The sequence below is a fragment of the Pipistrellus hanaki genome (assembly GCF_964339955.1).
Source record: "Pipistrellus hanaki genome assembly, chromosome: 2".
In the NCBI taxonomy this organism is placed as follows: Eukaryota; Metazoa; Chordata; class Mammalia; order Chiroptera; family Vespertilionidae; genus Pipistrellus; species Pipistrellus hanaki.
In genome coordinates this window covers 58,946,272-58,969,350 of record NC_140504.1, presented here as the reverse complement: position 1 = coordinate 58,969,350, position 23,079 = coordinate 58,946,272, and the positions used below count along the sequence as shown (strand labels likewise).

General features: G+C 40.6%; 1 protein-coding gene across 3 annotated transcripts in view; it reads right to left on the bottom strand.

Annotated features, from left to right (window-relative positions):
• Positions 1–23,079, bottom strand: part of LSAMP (limbic system associated membrane protein) — a 620,668-nt gene that overhangs the window by 47,208 nt on the left and 550,381 nt on the right. For all 3 annotated transcript variants that reach the window (XM_084873911.1, XM_084873909.1, XM_084873910.1), the window contains exon 4: positions 4,340–4,474. In XM_084873911.1, the coding sequence (XP_084730037.1) occupies positions 4,340–4,474 (135 nt within the window). The remainder of the gene's footprint in view (positions 1–4,339; positions 4,475–23,079) is intronic.

The following is a 23,079-nucleotide window of genomic DNA, read 5'->3' as shown; positions in this document are numbered from 1 at the left end:
TGCCTCCTGCATGCCTCCTGGGCACGGGGGGGGGGGGTGTAGGGATTGAGCCTGCAACCTAAGCATATGTGTCCTTGGCCAGAATTGAACCAGGACCTTTAAGTCCCCAAGGAGATGCTCTAGCCACTGAGCAAAACTGACCAGGGCAAGATTTAATCTTTTTAATACAATCACAGTAAAGTAGAACAAGTTGTGTGAGCAGGGCAAGAGAAGCAATGACTAGTTGTTATAATGTATAATACTAGAGGCTCTGTGCACAAAATTCGTGCACGGAGGTGGGGTGTCTCTCAGCCCAGCCTGCACCCTCTCTAAGCTGGAACCCCTCGAGGGGTGTCCAACTGCCCATTTAGGCCCAATATTGGTGGGATCAGGCCTAAACGGGCAGTTGGACATCCCTTTCACAATCCAGGACTACTGGCTTCCAACTGTTCTCCTGCCTGCCTTCCTGATTGCCCCTAACTGCCCCTTCCTGATTGCTGCTTCTGCCTACCAGCCTAATCACCCCCTAACCACTCCACTGCCAGCCTGATTGATGCCTAACTACTCCCCTGCCAACCTGTTTGCCCCTAACTGCCCTCCCTTTCAGGCCTGGTCACCCCTAACTGCTCTTCACTGCAGGCATGGTTACCCCTAACTACCCTTCCTTGCAGGCCTGGTCCCCCCAACTGCTCTCCCCTGTAGGCCTGGGTCCTGCCCAACTGCCCTTTCCTGCAGGCCCGGTCACCCCCAACTTCCCTCCTCTGCCAGCCTGGTTACCCCTACCTGCCCTCCCCTGCAGGCTTGATTGCCCCAACTGCCTTCCCTTGCAGATCTTGTCCCTCCCTACTGTGGTGACCATCTTGTGTCCACATGGGGGCAGGATCTTTGACCACTTGGGGGCAGCCATCTTGTGTGTTGGAGTGATGGTCAATCTGCATATTACTCTTTTATTAGATAGGATAGAGGCCTGGTGGATGGGTGGGACCACCTGGTTTGCCCTGAAGGGTGTCCCAGATCAGGGTGAGGGTTCCCTTGGGGCATGGGGTGGCCTGGGTGAGGGACCTGTAGTAGTTTGCAGGTCTGCCATGCCCCCTGGTAACCCAAACAGAGGCCCTAGTATCTGCAATTTATTTACCTTTTACAATCGAAACTTTATAGCCTGGAGCGGAGCCAAGCCTCCTATTAGCTTTGTGGCCAGCAGCCATTCCTGTTTGGGTTTGTTTACCTTCTATAATTGAAACTTTGTAGCATTGAAAGGAAACCCAAGCCTCCCTCCTGCTCTTTGTGGCTGTAGTCATCTTGGTTGGATTTATTTGCATACTCACTCTGATTGGCTGGTGGTAGATAGGATTATAAATACTTACAAATGCTACATCCCTCTCCCCATTAATTTAATTTAATTTTTATGGAATTTATTGGGTTAACATTGGTTAATAAAATTATATAGGTTTCAGCTGAAACCGGTTTGGCTTAGTGGATACAGCATAGGACTAAAGGGCCCCAAGTTTGATTCTAGTCAAGGGCATATACCTTGGTTGTGAGCACATCCCCACCTAGGAGTGTTCAGGAGGCAGCTAACTGATGTTTCTAACTCTCTATCCCTCTCCATTCCTCTCTGTAAAAAAATCAATAAAACATATTTTTAAAAAATTTTGTTAAAATTATATAAGTTTCAGGTGTATATTGTAGTGTGTTTAACAACCAAAGTCAAGTCTCCTTCCATCCTTATTTTTACCTCCTACACTCTCTTCTCCCTCTTCTCCCTCCCCTTTCCCTCTGATAGTCACCATACTGTTGTCTGTGTCTAGGAGGTGTTTTTCTTTGCTTAATCTCTTCACCTTTTTCACCCAGCCCTGCAAACCTTCTCCCCTCTGACAGCTGTCAGTCTGTTCTCTATCTATGAGTCTGTTTCTGTTTTGTTTTTTGGTTTATTTTGTTCATTAGTTTCTACATATGAGCGAAGTCATTTAGTATTTGTCTTTCTCTGACTGTCTTATTTCACTCAGCATAATGATCTCTAGGTTCATCCAAGCTGTCGCAAAGAGTAAGGTTTCTTTCTTTTTTAAACACAGCTTATGACATGTTGGTAAAAAGATGATTCCAAAGGAAACTGATATTTGAATATACTTCTTGATGTGTAGCTAACATCATTGATGGAATTTGGAGAAAATGTTAAGAGGGCAGAGTGTACCTGTGAGTTTCCACATACTCATTCAGTAAACATTTACTGGATGTCTGACTAAGCTCATTATACTAGATTTCCATTAGGAGGTATTTTTTTTTTTTTTTTTTTTAATCTCAAGGTTCTGTCCATATCTTCTATGGTTCATTCATCACTAGCAAAAGCTCACATTTTCATGAAAGCCTTTTATTGAAAATTAGTGATATTTTCTTCTCTTCTAAGTTACACTTTGGGGACAGTCAAAAAGGAGCAATGTCAGACTAATTGCACTAATAATAAAAGGGCCCAGGCGGCTGGCTTTGATCTGGGGAACCATCTGTAATGAAGACCACTTTGATGTTCCTCACAATGCAAGCATAAATATTTTCTATGTATTCCATGATTGGACTTTCAGAAATCTAATTAAGATGAAGGTCAATTAAGAGAAAATAAAATCTTAACTCCAAAAGTCAGAGAAGAGATGGAAAATGATGGAATGGCTGTGTGTACATAAGAGAAGCTAACCAACCTAATTACAACTTGCATAAACACCCAGAGAAAGTGTCTTTCATGTGGAAAAGAAAGGTCCTAAAGCATTTTATAACATTGAGATCATTAATGTGTCTTTGAAACACACCCAGTTCTGAAAAAGAATAGGAATACTGACATTTCAAAACTCTATTACTAAAAAAAAAAAGCAGACAGCTCAGGGATAAAAGCACTTCAGACCTCATCAAATGCAGCCCCTTGCTTCTTGGAAATGAGTGCCATCCATGTCTCTCCGGTGGAGCTGTACTACTGGATTCTAGGTATGCGGTGTAGAAGGCTGCAAAGCTAGAGGAAGGCCCCTGGGTACAGCGCAGCCCAGCCTGGCTGGCTCATTTTAGGCAAGTTTCCTCAGCAATCTGTGTCTTTGTTTCCAAATTTTAAAGTCAAACCAAAGTTTACTGTGGATATTAAATGACAAGTGGAAATCCCTTAATCCAGTGATGCTCATTGTAGATAATAAGGACTGAAAACTCCTTCTCCTCCCCTTTCTCCTGAGAGCATGAGCTTTAGAATCAAACTTAGTCTATGTCCCTCCCTTTCTTCCATCTGCTGCTCAAGTCACCTAGGAAAGGCCATTTTATGATTTTGGGCTTCAGTGTCTGGATCTCTAAAGTGGAATGAATTATATCTACCCTCCCAGAGAATTTATATAGACTCACTGGCACACATGTAAAGGCACAGAGGACTTAAGATATCAAAAAGTTATCAGTCTAAAGCATATGTTCAAATAGGGGTTGTTTGTATCTGTGTCTGTGTGCCTCTCTGTGTTATTATGAGCATCTGTGTATATTTCTGTGTATTAAATACAGAGAAGAAGAGAACTGTCAGGACATCCCTTTGTCTATGTCACTAGTCACATTGTGTGATGTGAAAATGAATTTGAATGATGTGGGAAATCACTCCTCACTGAAAAGGGTAAACAAATTCTCTTTATTCATTTTTTTAGGTGACACACATCATATGGAGCTACCCCTCCCCGCCCCCATCTTTTGAACTACATCTAAGGATTCTTTCATCTGAAAAGTTCAAAATATTCCCACTTACCTATGCATCTTAGAGAAATCTTTCTTTCTAATGCCCAAAGTATGTATCTCATACTTTACAACAAATAGGTAATCAAAATTAACTTATCATATATCTCTGTTAGCCTTCAGGGATACATGGTTTCTGACCATAGTGGACTGAATTTGTTCCCAAGGCCAATTAGTTAAGTAGCAGGGGATAAAATATGATCTTGAGTTATTCCATCTGACAAACAATGCATTAAAGGAAAATTTTCATTTAAAGCCAATATGAATTGTTCTTTTTTTTTTTCCAAAGTAGTATGACCTTGGTCTCCACAAAGACTCCAATAGTGATTGCCAGAAATGCTAGTGCTCTCTGATCATGTTTTCTTAATTCTATAGTCTGAGTAAAAGGCAAAGTATATTGTTAAATGTATTATGGGTTATATTTAGAGTTGATCAAGTAGATTTATCATATTCAAAGGCCAAGTCCTGCCCTTGGATGTGTCGAATGTATAAATGTGCATTTCTGACCAGAGGAACATCTGCTTGAAATGCACTGTTCTTTTGCTAATGGGATGTTTAGAGCTCACATCAGGTGGAGGGCCCTGGGCACACAGAGCCTGCTGCCTGCTGCCATACTCACAGTTCACAGTGACCTTGACTTGTTTGACATCCGCCGAGGAGACCTCATTGGCTGCTTTGCACTCATATTTGCCCGACTGCTCCCTGGTGATGCCGAGGATCTCCAGATATTCTTCTTCTCCTTCAAATTCTCTTCCTGAAAGACAGAAGTTTGCATGATTGGTTTTTAAAGTTTAACATAGGCAGCAGGTTGCCTCTTTTTTTTTTTTTTTTTAAAGAAAATAATATACATGATTTTTCAATCATCTGACAATGTGCTTTGTCTGAGGTCAACTCCACAGAAGCAGACTCTAAGACAAAAAGTCATGTGGGAGTTATTAAAGAGGAAGTCTTCTCAGGAAAAATGGTGGGGAAGTGGGAAGATGGGACTTGGCAAGAAAGAAGCCAAGCCATCTTTCAAATCTGGCTAAACTACCCTGTTTCCCTGACAGTTCTCTCCTTCCCTGTATTTAATACACAGAAATATACACATATGCTCATAATAACACAGAGAGGCACACAGACACAAAGACACACATACAAACAACCCCTATTTGAACATATGCTTTAGACTGATAACTTTTTGTTATCTTAAGTCTCCTTGCCTTTATATGTGTTCCAGTGAGTCTATATAAATTCTCTGGGAGGGTAGATATAATTTATTCCACTTTAGAGTTCCAGACACTGAAGCCTGAAGTCATAAAATGGCCTTTCCTAGGCCAAATTCATAGGAGGCCAGCTGGCTCCGTCCCTTGGAGAGCTCTGGGGATAGCACATCTCCCACTTCCAAGTCATCCTGACCAAGAAGCCAGGAGCTGGATTATATGTTCACATCCCTCAGTCATTGGTTAAGGGATTAGGACAAAATGGGAGTTGGGGGGAGGTATACACAAGTTGTAAAAGGCTAACGTCATTGATCACACCACACTGTAATGAGCTTTTTTAACCAAGGTTGTGTTAGAAGGAAACATAGCTTTCTTATGAGAAACTGTCACTCTTCTCCCCAGTGTATGTAGAATTCTGTTCACAAAGGTCACGTTCAGAACCCTGTTTTGCAATTATGGCTTTTTTGTTCAGTGTGAAACTCCATCAGTCACTGAGACTTCCAGGCCATGGGCCAGATCCATGAAAATGTGCTGCTGATGGTGCATTTTAAGCAACACTGGCTTAAATAGTTGGGATTCACAGGCTTGTTTAATTCCCTTCAGGAAGGGAGAGAGGAGATAAATAATGAAGTGATGGGAGAAGAAAAGGAAAAGGGACTAGAGAAGGTAAAGAAGAAAAGAGGTTGAGCAGGGAGAGCTTGGCCAGAAAGGTCTATGGACTTCAAATCTAGCTAAACTACCCTATTTCCCTGAAAATAAGACAGTGTCTTATATTAATTTTTGCTCCCAAAGATGCGCTAGATCTTATTTTCAGGGGATGTCTTATTTTTCTATGAAGAAGAATACGGTACACATTTATTGTTAAATGAAAATAAAGGAAATTTATTACCTGTATAAGGTACAGTAGTACGGTAGTTGTCAACACAAACCAGACAAACTGTGAATCCTACAGTATCAAGAATTTACTCATTTATTCAATGACAATCATGTCATCATTTTCTGGAACATCATCATAACAATCCAATTCCTGAATTTCCTGGTGAATTTCTTGTGACTCCATTTCTTTCAGAATCAGTGGACCAAATCTCTCATGTTTAGCCTAGGGGGGCCCTTATTTTTGGGGGATGCCTTATATTTCACTCAGAAGGAAACCTGTAAGTAGGTCTTATTTTCAGAGGATGTCTTATTTTCAGGGAAACACGGTAAGCCCACTCACCCAAGAGTTGCAAAACCCCACTGTTGCTTCGGTTACAATAGAGCAGCTGGGAGAGTGCTAAAGAGCATAGTTCTGCAATTCTGGTCATCCTACACTAAACGGTACCAATTAATAGCTCTGCTCAAATGCCACAAGCTGTTTTCCTTTTCTGGAAATTCCCTGATGGCCATATCAACATACCAGAAAGATAGCACAGAGACAAATCCATTGTCTAAAAATGTCAACTGAGCCTGTTAACTAGGCTCCCAGTAGAACATACAGCCACTTTGATAATAGTCTATAACACAACTGTCAGGAACTCCAAACTTAAGTCTTCTGTCAATGTCTCTATCACTAGCTTTGAGGAAATTTTGCAATCCCAATAATAAAAAAGCCAATGGTTATATAAAATTATTTGGTTCTGAAGTCCTAAACATTATGTAGCACACACTTGTACTAAAAAGTGTTTTAGAATACATTTATATAATGGTAGCTGCATACCCTATATAATAAAGAGCTAATATGGTAATTAGACAGGATAGTGGAACAAACTTCCTGAGTGACCTTCCAGAAAAACTTCTGGAATTACCAGTGGGCAGGGGTGGGGCTGTGCAGCCACGAGGCAGCCCAAGCTGAGAGGGCTGAGCCCCTTGCATGAATTTTTATTAAAATAGTCCTATATAATAAAGAAGTAATATACAAATTAACCCTCACTCCCTCATAAAAATGGCTGCCTATGACCAGGTCAGCAGGGTTGTTAGTGAGGGACAACCAAATGACTGAACAGCAGGCTGTGTGGGGCAACCAGGCCGACAGTGGGGGTTGTGAGGGGCAATCAGGCTGACAAGGGGGGCAGTTAGGGACAATTAGGCTGGCAGGGGGGGTAGTGAGGGATAATCAGACTGGCAGCGGGCAGTTGTGGGTGACCAGGCTGTGGGGGGGGGGGGGAGGAGAGCAATGAGGGGCAACCAGGCTGGCAAGGGTCAGTTGGGGGTGACCAGACTGGCGGGGGGGGGGGAGTTAGGACTAATCATGCCAGCAGGCAGAGGTGATCAGGTTGACAGGGGGCAATCAGGCAGGTAAGCAGTTAGGAGCCAGTGGTCCTGGATTGTGAGAGGTATGTCCAACTGCTGGTTTAGTCCTAAGCCCCAGGATTGGGCATAAACCAGTAGTTGGACATCCCCTGAGGGGTTCCAGATTGGAGAAGGTTGAGCCAATGGCTGGGCTGAGGAGACCACCCCCCCCCCCCAACCCTGTGCATGAATTTTGTGCACCAGGCCTCTAGTATGCATATAAATTCTTTGGTTAATCTCTTCCCTATTTACTCTCTCCCCACTTCACTCTCTTTTAATGATCCTAATAAGAATGCCCTTTTACTGGGGAAGGATGGATATGCTCAGTACTCTGCTCTCCAAGGCTGGGTGGAGCACCTCTGGTGATGTCCTAAGGATGTATCTGCTGTGTGCAGTTATTATTTCAAAAAAGGTGCAGAGACAACAACAGAGCCCCTGGTGGAAACAACGATGCACTCTTTCATCCGAGCAACTGCAATTGCTTGTTTTAAGGCATAGAATACAATGTGTTGGTCTTGAGTCACAAAATCCCAAAATGCACTCAGATTCTCTTGTTCCTCACCCTTTGTCCCAATTGTGTCTGTCTCTATGGGGACACCTTTCTCACATATTTTTTCAGTTCCCTCTGACCAGCTGCTCTTAACCCAAGGGTCCTGTCACCACTTCCTTTCACTTGCTGAGCCTTCAGTTAGGTTCTCAGGCCAGGATATCACACTTAACCTGTGGTTCAGTTCTCTGTGGAATGAAGCCCTGTGGCTACAACTTGGGCTCTTTGCTTGTTCCTATCATTTTCTGCCCTTGTATAAATGTTTACTTGAAATGCAAATTTCAGTATTCTGCTGTTTTAAACATCTCAAACTATTTCCACAAGTGAGCTCACATCGCCGAGTGTTATATTTATTCTGGGATCGGTGTTTAGTTTAAATTTCCCTTTGCTTAATGTGCTTTTGTGTCTCCTGGCAATATGCAGTTACCAGGTTCAATAACTCCTTGTCCCCCTCGGTGCATGCACCTTTCAAACTCTTGCACATAACACGCATATCTCCTTAGTCACTGTTTACTTGTACATATTAGTTCTTTTAATATTTAGTCATAGAGCTAATGGCAAGAGGAAACTATTCTCTTCTGAGTGTTCCTTAGACAGAGGAAATCAGCCAGGCATACTCTAATTAGAGTATGCCAGGTGCTGCCTTCCAAGCACAGTGCCTTCAGAGTACTAACCCTGTTTCTGTGAAACTTGTAGAGATCACATCCAAAATGTTTGTTTATTTAGATTCCCAAGGTCAAGCAGGAGTTTGTAAGCAAGCAGCTATTTACAACTAAAATACATTTTGCCCTGGCTGGTTGGGCTCAGTTGGTTGGGCATTGTCCCTGCACTGAAAGGTTGTCTTTTAGATCCACATTCAGGGCACATGCCAGGGTTGTGGGTTCTATTCCTGGTGGGGGGCATGCATGAGGCAGTAGATCCATGTTTTGATCTCACATCGATGTTCTTTCTCTCCCACTCTCATCCTCTTTCTCTAAAAAATCAATAAAATGAAATTCCATGCCATTTCTCTTTCTCACTTTCTCCCCTTCTCTCTGTTCTTTCTCTTCCCCTCCCCTCCCCTCCCCTCCCCTCCCCTCCCCTCCCCTCCCCTCCCCTCCCCTCCCCTCCCCTCCCCTCTCCTCTCCTCTCCTCTCCTCTTCTTCTCTTTGTCTCTCTTTCTTTTTCTCTACACACACACACGCACACACATAGCTATTTATTTGCATATAACCTTCCACTCTATCTTTTAGGAAACAACATACACATTCACTAGCACCCAAATATTTGCTCACTAAATAAAGCAGACCAGCCGAAACCTGTTTGGCTCAGAGGATAGAGTGTCGGCCTGTGGACTGAAAGGTCCCAGGTTCAATTCCAGTCAAGGGCATGTACCTTGGTTGTGGGCATATCCCCAGGAGGGGGTGTGCAAGAGGCAGCTGATCAATGATTCCCTCTCATCGATGTTTCTAACTCTCTATCCCTCTCTCTTTCTCTCTGTAAAAAATCAATAAAATATATTAAAAAACAAATAAAGCAGACCTATTCTTGAAAATTCCCCAGGACATGACAACCTGTCCTCCATTTAAATTTTTTTAAAAAAGCTTACTACCTCAATAATCATTATGGTATTTGTTGTTCTTTTATTTTATTTGAGATACAACAAATGAAATATAGGAAACTTGTGAAATTTGAGTGCTTTATGACTCTGAAAAGGTAGAATCCCAAGGTTTGTTATATGTTAGAAAATTGATGAATTTTTTTTTTTAATATTCTGAGAAGAGTCTCATAAGTATAACATCTCCTTGGATCATTTTTTCACCTAAGGGAAAATGTGTATGTGTTTGAAATGGGGTTGACATTCCTTTTACTTCCCTAAATTTGAGTATTCGCAAGTAGTGGCTATAAACACAATAGTTATAAACACAAACACATAAAGATTAATGAAAAGCAAACAAGTGGAACTTGTCTTGCAGATTGTGTATGCATGTGTATGTGTGTGTGTATGTGTGGGTCTGTGGTTGAAAGGGGAGTGGAAAGGGTGAATAAAAGCAAGCTATAAACTTCTGTCTCTAAAAAGAAAAAAGAAGATTGTGAATCAATGATGTCATTTGAAGTTCCCTGTGCTAACTTCAAATGCTATAACAAGTTTCTGTTCTTATAGTACATTTCACGTTCTTACCCCTGAGGACATACTCACCTGTTCCTGTTTTTATTATTTCCCTACTTTTTTTTTTTTTTCACTTTACATTCTACACAAACATACTAAAAACAAAACAAAACAAAAAAATGAATCCAGAGAGAAAGACAATAAATCTAGGGAAAAAATGCCTGCAATGAGGTTTTTATATTTTCTGCCATGTCTCTTTCCAGATCCTTTGAAGATTTTGTTTCTGAGCTTCATATCCCACCAGAGAGATCCTTTAGAGCAGTGGTCTCCAACCTTTTTTTGGCCATTCTCCATCTAAGCATCTCTAAAATCCTGCTGCGCCCCCTCCCCATAACATATCATTCTTATTATTAAAAAAAGAACTCCTATTTACATGGAGGAAGCCTAAAAGGCCATTAACTTGGTCTAAACAAGCTTCTGGAGAACATGGCATCCCTGAAAGAAAAAATAAAGGAACAAAAGGACAGCTGAAGTACTGAGGAAGAAATCACTAAGAAATTGTTAATAATAATAATATGAAGTGATATAAAAAATAAAGTTTCAAAATATTTCAGAGAACTAAAATATGTCACAATGTGTATTTATATGCTAAGTAGGAGGCCCCTAGAACCATAAGAAATGCAAAAAATTCACTGTTAATAATTGATTATCAAATTACCCCCCCCCTTAAAAATCAAATTGCCCCCTGATGGGACATGTGCCCCACATTGGGAACCACTGCTTTAGAGTTTGACAATGTTTCTGTCCAAAGGCTGATTCCATTTTTCATTGCTATCTCTCATCACCCATCAAGGAAGGTGTGAAGAGTGAACTGATCCATGATTGAAAGAAGGCAGGAGTTGGGGACAAGCACAGTTGCTCAAAGCAGTAATCATAGGAAATTGGGAGACACAGAGAAGAGAAAAGTATTGAAGAGAATGAAGGGGGGGGGGGGGCGCAAAGATGTGACATAATGAAGATGAATTTAAGAAAGAGAAGAAGAAAAATGAAAAAAGAAATTTCTCTAAAGAAAGAGTCATTTGACTATTAAGATACATAAGCTACATGGAAGAGAAGGGCTGGGTTACTCTGCTGTAGATCTGCTTCCTGAGGAAGAAAGAGGGATAGTAAGACCACAGCAGGGTGTGAAAACTGGCCCCATGCCTTCTGCAGCCCCTAAGGGTGGAGTTAGTACCCAGAAACCGGAGGCAAGCACAGTGTCAGGAAAGATCCACAAAAGGATTTGGCTCTATGAATAAGCATGGGCCAAATGAAGAATGCCCTGGCATTATTTTCCTGGCATCCAGAGAGGGCCAATTCATTATGATTTACATTTTTCCTTTCACATACAAAAACTAGCAAGCTGACATAGCTTGAGCTCAGCAACCCACTGGAGGCTGCCATCCACACATCCTTTTCAGTCCTGGGCCATGACATTTTGTTATTGTACTAATTCTTAACCAATACCATGTACTTGGTTTCAGTTTTTTGAAACTATTCTGCCCTTCCAAATGCTAGGCTTGAAAACAGGATCCCCTATGTGTGGTTCTCTGAAGAGCAATTATATTGATAATAGCTATCATTCCATTGGAGGGGCCACATCTGGTTTTGCTCATCATTGTACCCCATTGTGCAGCATAATGTGGGATGCTGATATGTTCCATAAATATTGCAGGATGACTGTTGAATGAGTTATCACTTAAATAAACATTTTCTAGGCACTGTGTTGGTTTAGTTGCATATTTCCTTATTTAATGCACAATATTGTTAAAATTGCTTAAAGACAAGGAAACACAGGGACCCAAGTTTACAGGAGGCCTTAAGGAATCTGCCAAATTTCTAATGTTATTAAGGGAGAGCCGAGGTTTAACGAGGTCTATGAACTTTTGGGCTGCCCGTTCCTAATGAGCCATGATGACTTTCATCATTAGAATGCCAGGAGGTACTAGAGTTGGCTGAACTCTGAGCCCTTGGAATCTGCTGATTTCTGTTTCTTTTCTTTTTAAAAAATATATATTTAATTGATTTTTTACAGAGAGGAAGAAAGAGGGATAGAAAGTCAGAAACATCGATGAGAGAGAAACATTGATCAGCTGCCTTCTGCACACCCCCAATGGGGATGTGCCCACAACCAAGGTAAATGCCCTTGATCTGAATCAAACCTGGGACCCTTCAGTCCACAGGCCAATGCTCTATCCACTGAGCCAAACTGGTTTCGGCTTGATTTCTGTTTCTTGACCAGGAAGTCATGAGCGGGACAACTGGAGCATTTCCAAAGCAAAGCAGTTCAGTTATAGACAGCCATCAGCTTTTAAGTTTGCACTCTTCACTTAATTTCTTTATTGAGAAAATCAAATAAAGCAGTAAGTGAGAAAAAAAATTGGTATTTACAAGTTTAGTTTCACCTACTTATTTAGAGAGCCCCCCTGGGAAGCAATATAAAGCACTGGTACACATAAATGCCAGCGGCCAGCAAAGGAGCTACAAGAGCAGTGTAGAGTGGACTTTATATTAAAAAAGACTTCCCGGGAGAAGTGAGTTTACAGGAAGTTGAAAATCATGAGGAGAGAGAATCCGAGTGGCCTAATTGTGAGAGGGTGTGGCAGGCTGGAATGCCAGCCTGCAATAGAGCTCCCTGCACACGAGAGATAAGCAGTGAGGGGACAGCGGGACATACTCTAGGGTGGGAGAGGTGGTGTGAAGACTGAATTTGCTTTGTTCAGTACCTTTGCATCTCAATAATGGTACAGTGAAACCTTTCAGCATCCACAAAGTACTGAGTAACATTGACATTTTGTATAACATCCTTCCCTCTCCTCCCTCCCTTCCTGCCTTCCTTTTCTGGAGTCAACATGTGTAAGCAGGGAGTCCCATAGAAATTCTATTTGTTTAAAGTCCTTTCACCATCAACAGCATTTAGGAGACTCTGGGCGAGAATTTATTGGAACAGAGACCTAACATGTACTGTGATACGCCACCCTGTGGCTTGCTGTGAAAGTGAAGATGGTTCTTGAAGGATGTCCAATAGTCCTCATCCGTCCAGACCAACTGACCGTGGCTGCCTGGGGCATGACGTTGAGAGAGATTCCGAGGCAGAGCCTGGGCTCAATGGGAAAGAGGCACAATGTCTGCGAAAGCAGAGAGAGTGTGAGCCCCACACTTGGACACTCACCTGCCCTGGGGTCTCCTGTTGTACACGTGAGTGTTCTTGGGTATGCAGAAATCCACTCTAAAAGCAATGTGTAGGTTGAAAGCTAGTGACTTCCTGGGTTTGTGTGCTGTTGGTACTTCTGAGGTGACTAGAAAGGAGTGTTTATTTTGGAGCGGAAATAATGAGTTCGACTCTTGATGTGGTTGGTATCAGTTTTTCTTAGGATATCCTGGGGAGCACATTCGACAGGCACTCGGAAATACGGAGTTGCTAAGAAACTGGGGTTAAATATGGATCAACTGTTCAATATATGCACTGGTTGGTGGTCATTCAAACACAGTAGTAGGGACTGCAGAACATTTGTGTGTTGCCTTGATGTCACAGGGCAAAAACTCACTGTCTCTCTTCATTTTTATTACCTCAGGGGCGTGGGGAAGAAGAGGCCTAGAGATAAATCTGTAAAAAGAAATACCTAAAAGACTCCTTTGCAATAAAATAGATGTAAAAACTCCTGCAGCTGTTGATTATTTTCTAGACTATTTCCTAAGAAGGGGGTAGGGAAGAACAAAGAATCGCTAGTCTGAGAGAGTAGCAACATTGATCTTTCGCCATTGTTGTCAGAACCGTAGGGGTATTCCACCACCTGTCATTAGTGATTCTGCGGTGGCTGAGGATTAAATATCAAGGGATATGAGATCAGCGGTTGCTGTTTTCAAAAGTCACATAAATCAATTGACATTTTGTAAGCGAATGTGTTAAGCTCAGCAGGGTGATTGTACTGTGGAAGGATTGCCCAGTACAGTCTTGTGGCTGCCACAGTAGCCTTTAAAGGTAATTAAAACAAAGTGATAACCCCATCTGGCCCTGAGCCTTTTCCTTACAGGTCCGGATGCTGCAGTGACCTCATGTGGGCTCACCCCCAAATCCCAGACTCACTTCTTCAGCTAGTCCTACTGCTGCAGGAGCTGTTCCATCCAATTTAGAAAACTGCTCTCACTAAAAGTCAATAAATAAGTAAGGAAGAGAAAAGTGGGAGTAAGGTGGCGAGGCCAGAAAAGGAAATGGCTTGAACATGAGCTAAGGTGGTATTCTTAGGATCTTCCCATTTCACAGAAGGTGGGCAGCCTTCGGTTGCTCAGGGGTCAACACATATGGTAATAAGGAGTCCAACAATTTGCCTCTTGTTCTTCGACCCAAATGAATGAACTAGGAATAGTCACCACCACCAGCTCTCAGTTTGGATGGCGGCCCTCTGTATACCAGTGCCCCTACATCCTGCCCCTGGGTGTTCTGGGCTTTCTGTGAAGCAGAAGGATGTCAGTGTGAGTGAGGGTCCCAGCGGCAGCGTTGGGAGGACACTTCCGGGAGGAGTGGGAGAGAGTAGAACGAGCTCACATCTGCTCTAGAAGGCAGTCTTCTCCCACACTGGGCTACACACCCCTGGAAGGCTGCAAGGCCAGTGGGCCAAAGCTTAATAGGAAAACAGCAACGATTTGTCTCCACTGCTATTTATGTTTCAAGCGAATGACAGGCTGTCAGTACAAGTGAGGGTCGCTAAATTTACTGCCTTTCAGATTACTGCCACAGTCTCTGCCTTGACAAGTCACTTCATTTAAAAAGCGCCCCATGAGGATGTTTCTTCTACTTCTTTTTAAATAAAAACAAAGGCAGGGGGAAAAGGCCACCGCAGAGGTTTAGTTTAAAATGAAGGGAGCCCACGAAACTGTCTTTGCCTGCCCGGAGGGCCCTGCTTTCACAAATCTCCTCTAATTAAAGTGGCAAGTGAGGGAAAGGGGTACCCCAAAGTTCTTGGCTTGACTGATTTGTGGGATGGATGGTATTTTTATGGGGGTGGTGCCGGTGGTAATGAAATGAGTTTTTATATCTGTTGAGTTTGAATGCTTCAAGGACATTCAAGTGGAGATTCCTTTTAAACAACCAAATATAAATGAAGAATAAAACTATTTGTATTTTTTTTACTCTTTATTTTTCTTAACTATTCATTTATTTTCTGAGGTCTTTATAGGCTGAAGAAATTATAGACAACAAGAAGAAATAGCCAGTTAGGGGGTAAAAAGCATAGAGATGAGGTATCTCCATATGTCAAATAAGATTAATAATTCAGTATATGATCTTTTAATATAAAAGACCTACTATAATACTTAAAATATACAAGCAAATCGACTGATCTGAACAGTAGAGAATGGCTTCTGAGTCCCATTATAAACAGCCATTTGACAAATATCAATTTGTGGCAGCCAATAATTTAAACAGGGAATATAAGAAGCAGAGGGAGTAGAAAACAGTATTCCTATATCTTATAAAAGTTGCATTCTCATCACAGATAAGTGCAGTTAAATGGCTCTGGAGGGCCTTGCCTTCTTTCCTGTGAGAGCAAAATGGATTAAAGGACTTTGGAATTACACTTGAACTTTGTCTAATAGTTTCTATTTAAAACTATTAATCATATTTCCTCGATGATTTTAAATTCTAATCCTATTTACAACTTGGTTTGTTTCTTGATTCTGTTTATCTATTCATGGACCAGTCTGTTATGATTTTAATTACATTAGCTTTTTTAATATTTTTAAATTAAGGATATGAATAGTTACAATATTTTTTAGCATTTTTTTCTGATTGGTTCCATTTTTCCCCCCCAGATGAACTTTAGAATTACCTTCTTTAAAAAAATATATCTTTTACCAGGTTTATATTGGACTTAGAGGTTATTTAGAGAGATATCGCTTTACGATCTTAATTCCCAATATCCAAGAATAAGATATTACATTTAGGTGTCCCTTACTCATCCATCAATTGCTTATTTTTCTTCCTAATTCCTAAGAATTATGCATCAAACTTATTCTAATATATTTTAAATTTTTTATTTTTAGTGAATAGGGTCCTTTTATAAGCATGTCAAACTGGCGGCCAGCTAGCCGCATGCCTCCTTTATATAACTTGTCATATTTAGAAAAACCATAGTTTTACATGTCAGTTCTCTCATTAGCTACCTATTGAATTATTTTTCTCTTATTGTTGCAAAAATAGTGTGGAAATAATGGACTGTCTTATTTTTTTTTAAATCAAACCCTCACTTTATTCACTAAAACAAATTTAGATGGATCAAATGATTTCAAATTAAAATTTAAACTGTAAAAGTACTAAAAGAAAATCAAACAGTTTGGTAATATTGAAAAAGGGAATATATATCTTTCTAAGCAAGTCATGAAACATGGAATCAATAATAAAAAAAAAAAGATTGGTTTGATTATATAAAAAGTAAAAATTTTTCCACAGTAGACAATCTTCATCCACAAAGTCAATACATAACTGAGAAGATGAAAAATGTATGTATAATATACATGACAAAAAATATATATATATATACATGACAAAACGCCAAAATCCTTAAAAAGTTGATTTTTCAGCAGTTGGCTGGTCCAACCATTTTGGAAGTTTGACAATATCTATTAAAGCTGAGAATGTGTGCTGTGATGCTCACTAGAAGCATCAGAAATACCCACACCATATCAGCGTAAATAAATGGTTACACGTTGATATAATAGAACACCACGAAGAAAGAAAATGAATAAGAGGGTGATAAAAGTGGCAACATGGGCAATTTCTTAAACATAAAGTTTTGTGAAGTAAATAAGACAGAATAAATAAAGTATAAATTTCATCACCTGAAAATTATAGACAAGCAAAACTAATCTTTATTTTCCAGGAATGCTATATAGTTGAAAAAGTATAAAGCCAAGCAAGAAAAGAATTGTCTAAAATATTTAGCTTTGTTATACCTACCATTTATCAAGTGCTAACTATGTTTTGTATTTTTATACAAATGTATTCATTTAAAAAATCAATTCATGTAATGTAATGATAACTAGTCATAAAGAGATATATTGATTATAGAATAATATATGTAGAATGTTATGTATAGAATATGTCTTTATATATGTATATAATAAATGCACATATTCTATAATCTTCTTTGTGTTTGAAAGTTTTGTACACACATAAAGGCACATATTCATATCTATGCTTTTAACACACTTGATATATCCTATAATAAAGAGGTAATATGCAAATTGATCTTCATGCCCTCAAACAAGATGGCCATCACCATGTGGTCAAAGATGGCTGACCCCATGTGAACACAAGATGGTTGCCACAAGATGGCCTGCAAGGGAGAGCAGTTGTGGGCAATCAGGCCTGCAGGGGAGGGCAGTTGGGAGGGACCAGGCCTGCAAGGGAAGGCAGTTGGGGGTGATCAAACCTGCAGGGGAGGGGGAGGCAGTTAGGGGTAACCAGGCCAGCAGAGGAGGAAAGTTGGAGGTGACTAGGTCTGCAAGAAAGGGTAGTTGGGGGGCAACCCAGGCCTGCAGGGGAGGGCAGTTGGGGGGGACGGGGTCAGACCTGCAGGGGAGGGCAATTAGGGGTGACCAGACCTGCAGGGGAGGTCACTTAGGGGTGACCAGACCTGCAGGGGAGGGCAATTAGAGGCAATCAGGCTGGCAAGGGAGCAGTTAGGAATCAATCAGGCTGGTAGGGGAGTGTATAGGGGTGATCAGACTGGCAGGCAGAAACAGTTAGGGGCAATCAGGAAGGCAGGCAGGTGAGCAGTTGGGAGTCAGCAGTTCTGGATTGTGAGAAGGATGTCCAACTGCCCGTTTAGGCCCGATACTAGTGGGATTGGGCAGTTGGACATCCCTTGAGGGTTCCCAGATTGGAGAGGGTGCAGGCTGGGCTGAGGGACATACACCTCGTGCACAAATTTTGTGCACCGGGCCTCTAGTATATATATAAAATGTGTGCACAATATTAGTAACAGTCATGCATCTGAATTATGGAATCAGAGTGTCAGAAGTATGTAGTCAGGGAATTTTATGCTTTCCTATACTGCTTGAATTTTTGACTCAGATCATATATTTTATATTAGAAGTTTTTTAAAACTGAAATTGGATTTAATACTTTCAGTACAGGGGAAAGACATACCCACCCTTGTGGCTGTATCCTCAGGGCAGTTTTCTCATAATGAAAAAGAAAATCTCAGAGTGTTTTTTTTTTCTTTTCTATTTCTGGCATAAGGAAAGAAGAATTAATAGCGAAATAAGACACCAAGAACATAATGACAGGAGGAATAGTAGCAATGAAGTTGACATTATATAAAATCATAAAAATTCTCTAATTGGCTGGATGCTATGAAGTTTTAATGACTGTATGTGGGCATTGTCTTTTTCAACCTACTTCCTGTACTATTCAAATGTGGCTATTAAAGAATTGTGACCTGCAGGCTCAGCCCACTCAGCTCTGAAGTAGTGAGAGTTGAGCCTGTTGAGAGGGCTTTGGACATAGACTGCTGATCCTGAAGGTGGAGGTATCTATATGCATTCTCATTTGCCTTTTCTCTGCTGACTCTCCACCCTGTGGCACTACTTTGCTTGAAAGCTCTTCAGTTCTTGTCACTGGCACTCAGATTGCACTCTAGTCCCCAGATGCAGCTAAAATTGGGCTGAATCATGAACCTGATCCATCATCCAGCTGTCAGTATCTCCCTTCCTCTAAGACTGAACTCTTCCTGCTGAGTTTTGATCACTGACTAATAGTCTACTAGCCTTGATGCAGCACCATTATCCAGAAATCGGTACCCTACTATTGTCATAGCCCTTTGCATCTGCATATTCTAAGAATGATCCCAACTTGAGTTTCTTTAATGATATGAACTATGAGTCCTCTAGGAAAGAGGAGGAGACCAGAGGTGTGGGTAGAAGTAATTCATCATCTGGCTTTTTTTGTTTTTCCTGTTATACTCCATCAGCCCATTTGAAACTCAGCTTATCTTCCTTTCTTACAAGGAACTTCTAAGTTTGCTAGTGGCTTATTGCCCCTCACAACCTAACAGGCAAGGACTACAAAATTATTTCCTTAAGAATGCACAATTAATAGGGTCTATATCGAGAGATCAGGTGGTAACTAATACCGCTCATTCAAAAATATTAGGTTCAGTATTTTCCCCACACCATATAGCACAGAAATTTTTATCTCAACCAAGCACTTCAATGTACTAAATCATCTGTTTATATCAGACAACTTCCCAGCCCTGTGCTGAAGCAGTTTTGCCTTATTCTAGGAAGCTGGTCAGTCTGCCTACAAAGTCTGCTCCATCACGTCCCATACCTACCATGTAAGGACCTCACTAAAATCACACAGATTCAATTACTAATGGATTTTAACCTAGGATTGTCAAGTGCTTGTTTAAGGCATTTGATAATTATAAGGCATGTTGTTATAAACTGAATGTTTGTGTTTCATCAAATTCATATGTTGAAATCATACTCCAATGTGATAATATTAGAAGATGGGGTCTTTGAGAAATTATGAGATCATGAGAGCAGAGCCCTCATGAATGGCACCAGTGCCCTTACAAAAGAAACCCCAGAGCCCTGGCTGGCGTGGCTTAGTTGGTTGAGCATACCAGTAGTCACATGCACTGAGAGGTCTCAGGTTCGATTCCCAGTCAGGGCACACGGCTGGATTGCAGCCTCTATCACTAGTAGGGGGTATGCAGGGGGCAGTTGATGGATGGTTCTCTCTCTATTCCTTCCTTTTTCTCTCTAAAAATCAATAAAAATATATTTAAGAGACCCCAGAGATCTCTTTTTCAACCCTTTTGCCAGGTGGGGACATAGGGAAACATGGCCATCTATGAATCAGGAAGCATGCTCTCACATGGAGTCTGCTGGTGCTTTTACCTCATACTTCTCAGCTTCCAGAACTGTTTAAGTCACCAGTCTATGGGACTTTGTTATAGCCGCCCAAACTGATTAAGACAGCATATCTATTCAGTATGCTACTATCCATTTATTTAAGAGTTTTTGGAGTCCATCCAAGGATCACATATTTAGATCAAGCCACTTGGTCTGTAATTATTTGTGCATGTCTTAGAAATGGCTTCGCTGAAGTGAGACCACAGGCTTTTGTATAAAGACTACAAAAATTATCCATTTGAACACATTTTCTATGTATCTCATAAACTTCAGTCAAACTACATTACTCAGTATCCTTCATAAATATATTCTATGCCTCAGATATTTGCAGATAATGTCTCCTCAGACAGATATTTAAATTCTTACTACTGTTTTCAAAATAAAAAACAACAACTATGTGAATCAATTTCCATCTTTGCTTTCACTTTATAAAAAGTGTGCAAATATTGTGCCCAGATATGGTGACCAGCTTATCTCTGGTTCCTGTCAGCATCTATTTCAGTGTTTCTCAAGTGTCACCCATATAAGGATGTCTTTGGGAGCATATTGCATGTGCAGATCACTGAGTCTTTTCATAAAATTACTGAGTCAGAAGCTCTGGGGGTGAGTCCCAGGAAGCCCAGGAGTTTATAAAGCTTCCAAGGTAATGCTAGGGCATTCCTACATTTGGGAACCATGCACCTTATCTTAGTTGTCTTAGATCCAAAGACGCATCCCTTTTCTTCTCTCAAAAGACTTCAGTTCACCCTGGCTGATGGATGTAATATTGGATTGGGATAGGGAATCAATCCAGTTTTTAGGTCATGGGAGAATTAGGAGAAAAGTTAAATTATCATGATAGGAATCAACATTCTGCTTTGAACTTGATACTCAATTCCCACTCCTGAGCTAACAATTCAGCCTCCATTTGTTGGTACCACTTTGTGTCACAGACTGCTTTCATATGCTATATAGCTGTATTTCGTTCTCTTTCTCTACAAATGAAGCTACTTAAGTGTAGCAAAGTTAAGGAATTTTCTTATTATCACACAGATAAATGGCAAAGCCAAGCTGTAGGTCTGATTCTAGTGTTTTAAACCATTATACTATATTAAAAAAAAAATCTTAGCTCTATTCCCGGGACTGATCTCCATCTTACTTACTCATTCTAGACAGTTGGTTCCTGACAAAAGCCAATGCTGACTGCCTGCTGGTCTGCCTGGACCTCTACACAAAGCCTGGACCCCAAGTCCCAACTGTCTGCTTTCCTTTACTTTTCCTCTTCCCACAGTTCACTGTGTTTTATCTGGCATGGTTGTTAGGTTTCCATAATGTAAAAATCACCAAGAATAGATCATTTACATGCAAAATTGGATAAGGAAATACAAATTTCTTTGCCTACCTCCACTATGCATGGATTTTACTACAGAAGCACCCTGGGTCTGTGGATAAGCTGTCTGTAAACTTGGAGAAGGGCAGATGGATGGCTGCTGATCTACTCAAGCTTTGGAAGATTTTTTACAAGTAAATTAATTTGAAACAGATGAAAGATTTAACTTGTGGGGGATCATGTTACATAGGATTCCAAATATCTGACCCTACACTTCAGAAGTCTGGTTGCAGAGTTACACTGAAAGTACATGAGGCCAGCATGAGGTGCAGGCAGATAAGGTGATTTTGCTGCCTCTGTGGTGAGATTTGACAGGTTTCCAGGCAGGATAAATTGCCTCAAAGGTATCAAACTTTAAAGCTTAATTATTTCCCCATTAAGACTTCTTTTGCAATGCAAATATTAATGCAAGTGGTTATACCTTTTATAAGCTAATGTGTCAATTCTCAATGAACACCTAAGGACTTGTTAGCCTTCAGGCAATCAGGATAGTTACCTGTGGGAATAGGTTCTGGGAACTGAAAGGACTAAAATAGAAAAAGAGGAGGTCACAAGTTCAGAAAGCACATTTTACAAAGCTCTGCCTTAGTGTACTAAATGTTTGAGGTCATTAAGAAGTAGGTAGTAAACACTGAGACAGAAAATCATTCTTACTAATATCTAAGTCTTGATGTAAAATTACTTGCAGATATACTAATAGATAAAAAGGGTCATGGCTTGTGATATATAAGTCTGCCTCAGAATAGGTATGAAACACACTTAAAGTCTTTGGGTCCATTTGAGGTCATACTAGGCAGTCAAACTTGTTGATCCATATCTTAATGAGAATAATAATACCTAATTTTTCAGAAGATAATTGAGTAAGTTCTGAACAAGAGGTCTTGGAATATCTTCAGTAAATTATTAGATTTTTAAATATCCTCAGCCATGTCTTTGGTTTCCAGAAAGCTAATTGTATCAATATCTCAACATAACATAAACTGATGCAATTTCAGATTCCTGGCCTAAAAAAACAAAACAAAAAAACCCTTGCAATTTCAACGTAAAGTGGTTAAGCCCTTCAGACCACCCCATTTGAACATATGGTGTCACCTGAAAGCAAACTTAGCAGTAGTTCTCATGCAACACTGCCTCATCTATGATGTTCAGGGTCAGAGGAGACCAAAAGATGTGCGAAGGTGAAGTCCCGCAGCAAACAAGAAGGTAAGAGTAGGGCACAGGGAGATCATGGGAAGAAATTGAGTAAACCAGACCAAGGGGAGGAATAAGAACAGGAATAAAATGGTACCAGAACTGTAGCAGCCTGGAGTAGACTCATAGATAGTTCTAGCAAGGAAATTAGTCATGTTAGCAATTAGGCAGATAGGAGTTGGTTTTGGTTGGTTGATACTAATAGTCACAAAAATACTTTATTTGGATATGACATAAAATAACCATGATAAAAAGTGGTCACCTACCATTCTACATATCTGAGAGTAAGTGAATAGATGAGCATATGGTTACAAAAGATATAGGAAAGCTTCAGTCACAAAAGTTTGGAATGGTAATTTCTGACATTATAATGATAACCTTTAGTCCTCTTTAAAAGACCAGAGGTACAAAACATGTGTTGTGTGTTTTTTTTAACCAATATCCTAGCCCTGATAATGTTTCAGGTGGTTTAAGGGCTTTAAATTTAGGTTTGGGCATGTTATGAAGGCACTCTCTTCTCAGGAATAATTAAAAAGTTGTGCAACTGTGTTTAAGTCTTATAATTGAGCATCTACCTAGAGAGATGTCCAGTGCTATCATGGACAAAAACTATTGGCATTGGCATGGAAAAGGAGCATGCTGGCTACATACAAACTACATGGGCTGTTGTGGGGCTAATTAAACCTAGGCTTGGTAGGATGACATTAACAACAACAACAAAAAAAAATGATGC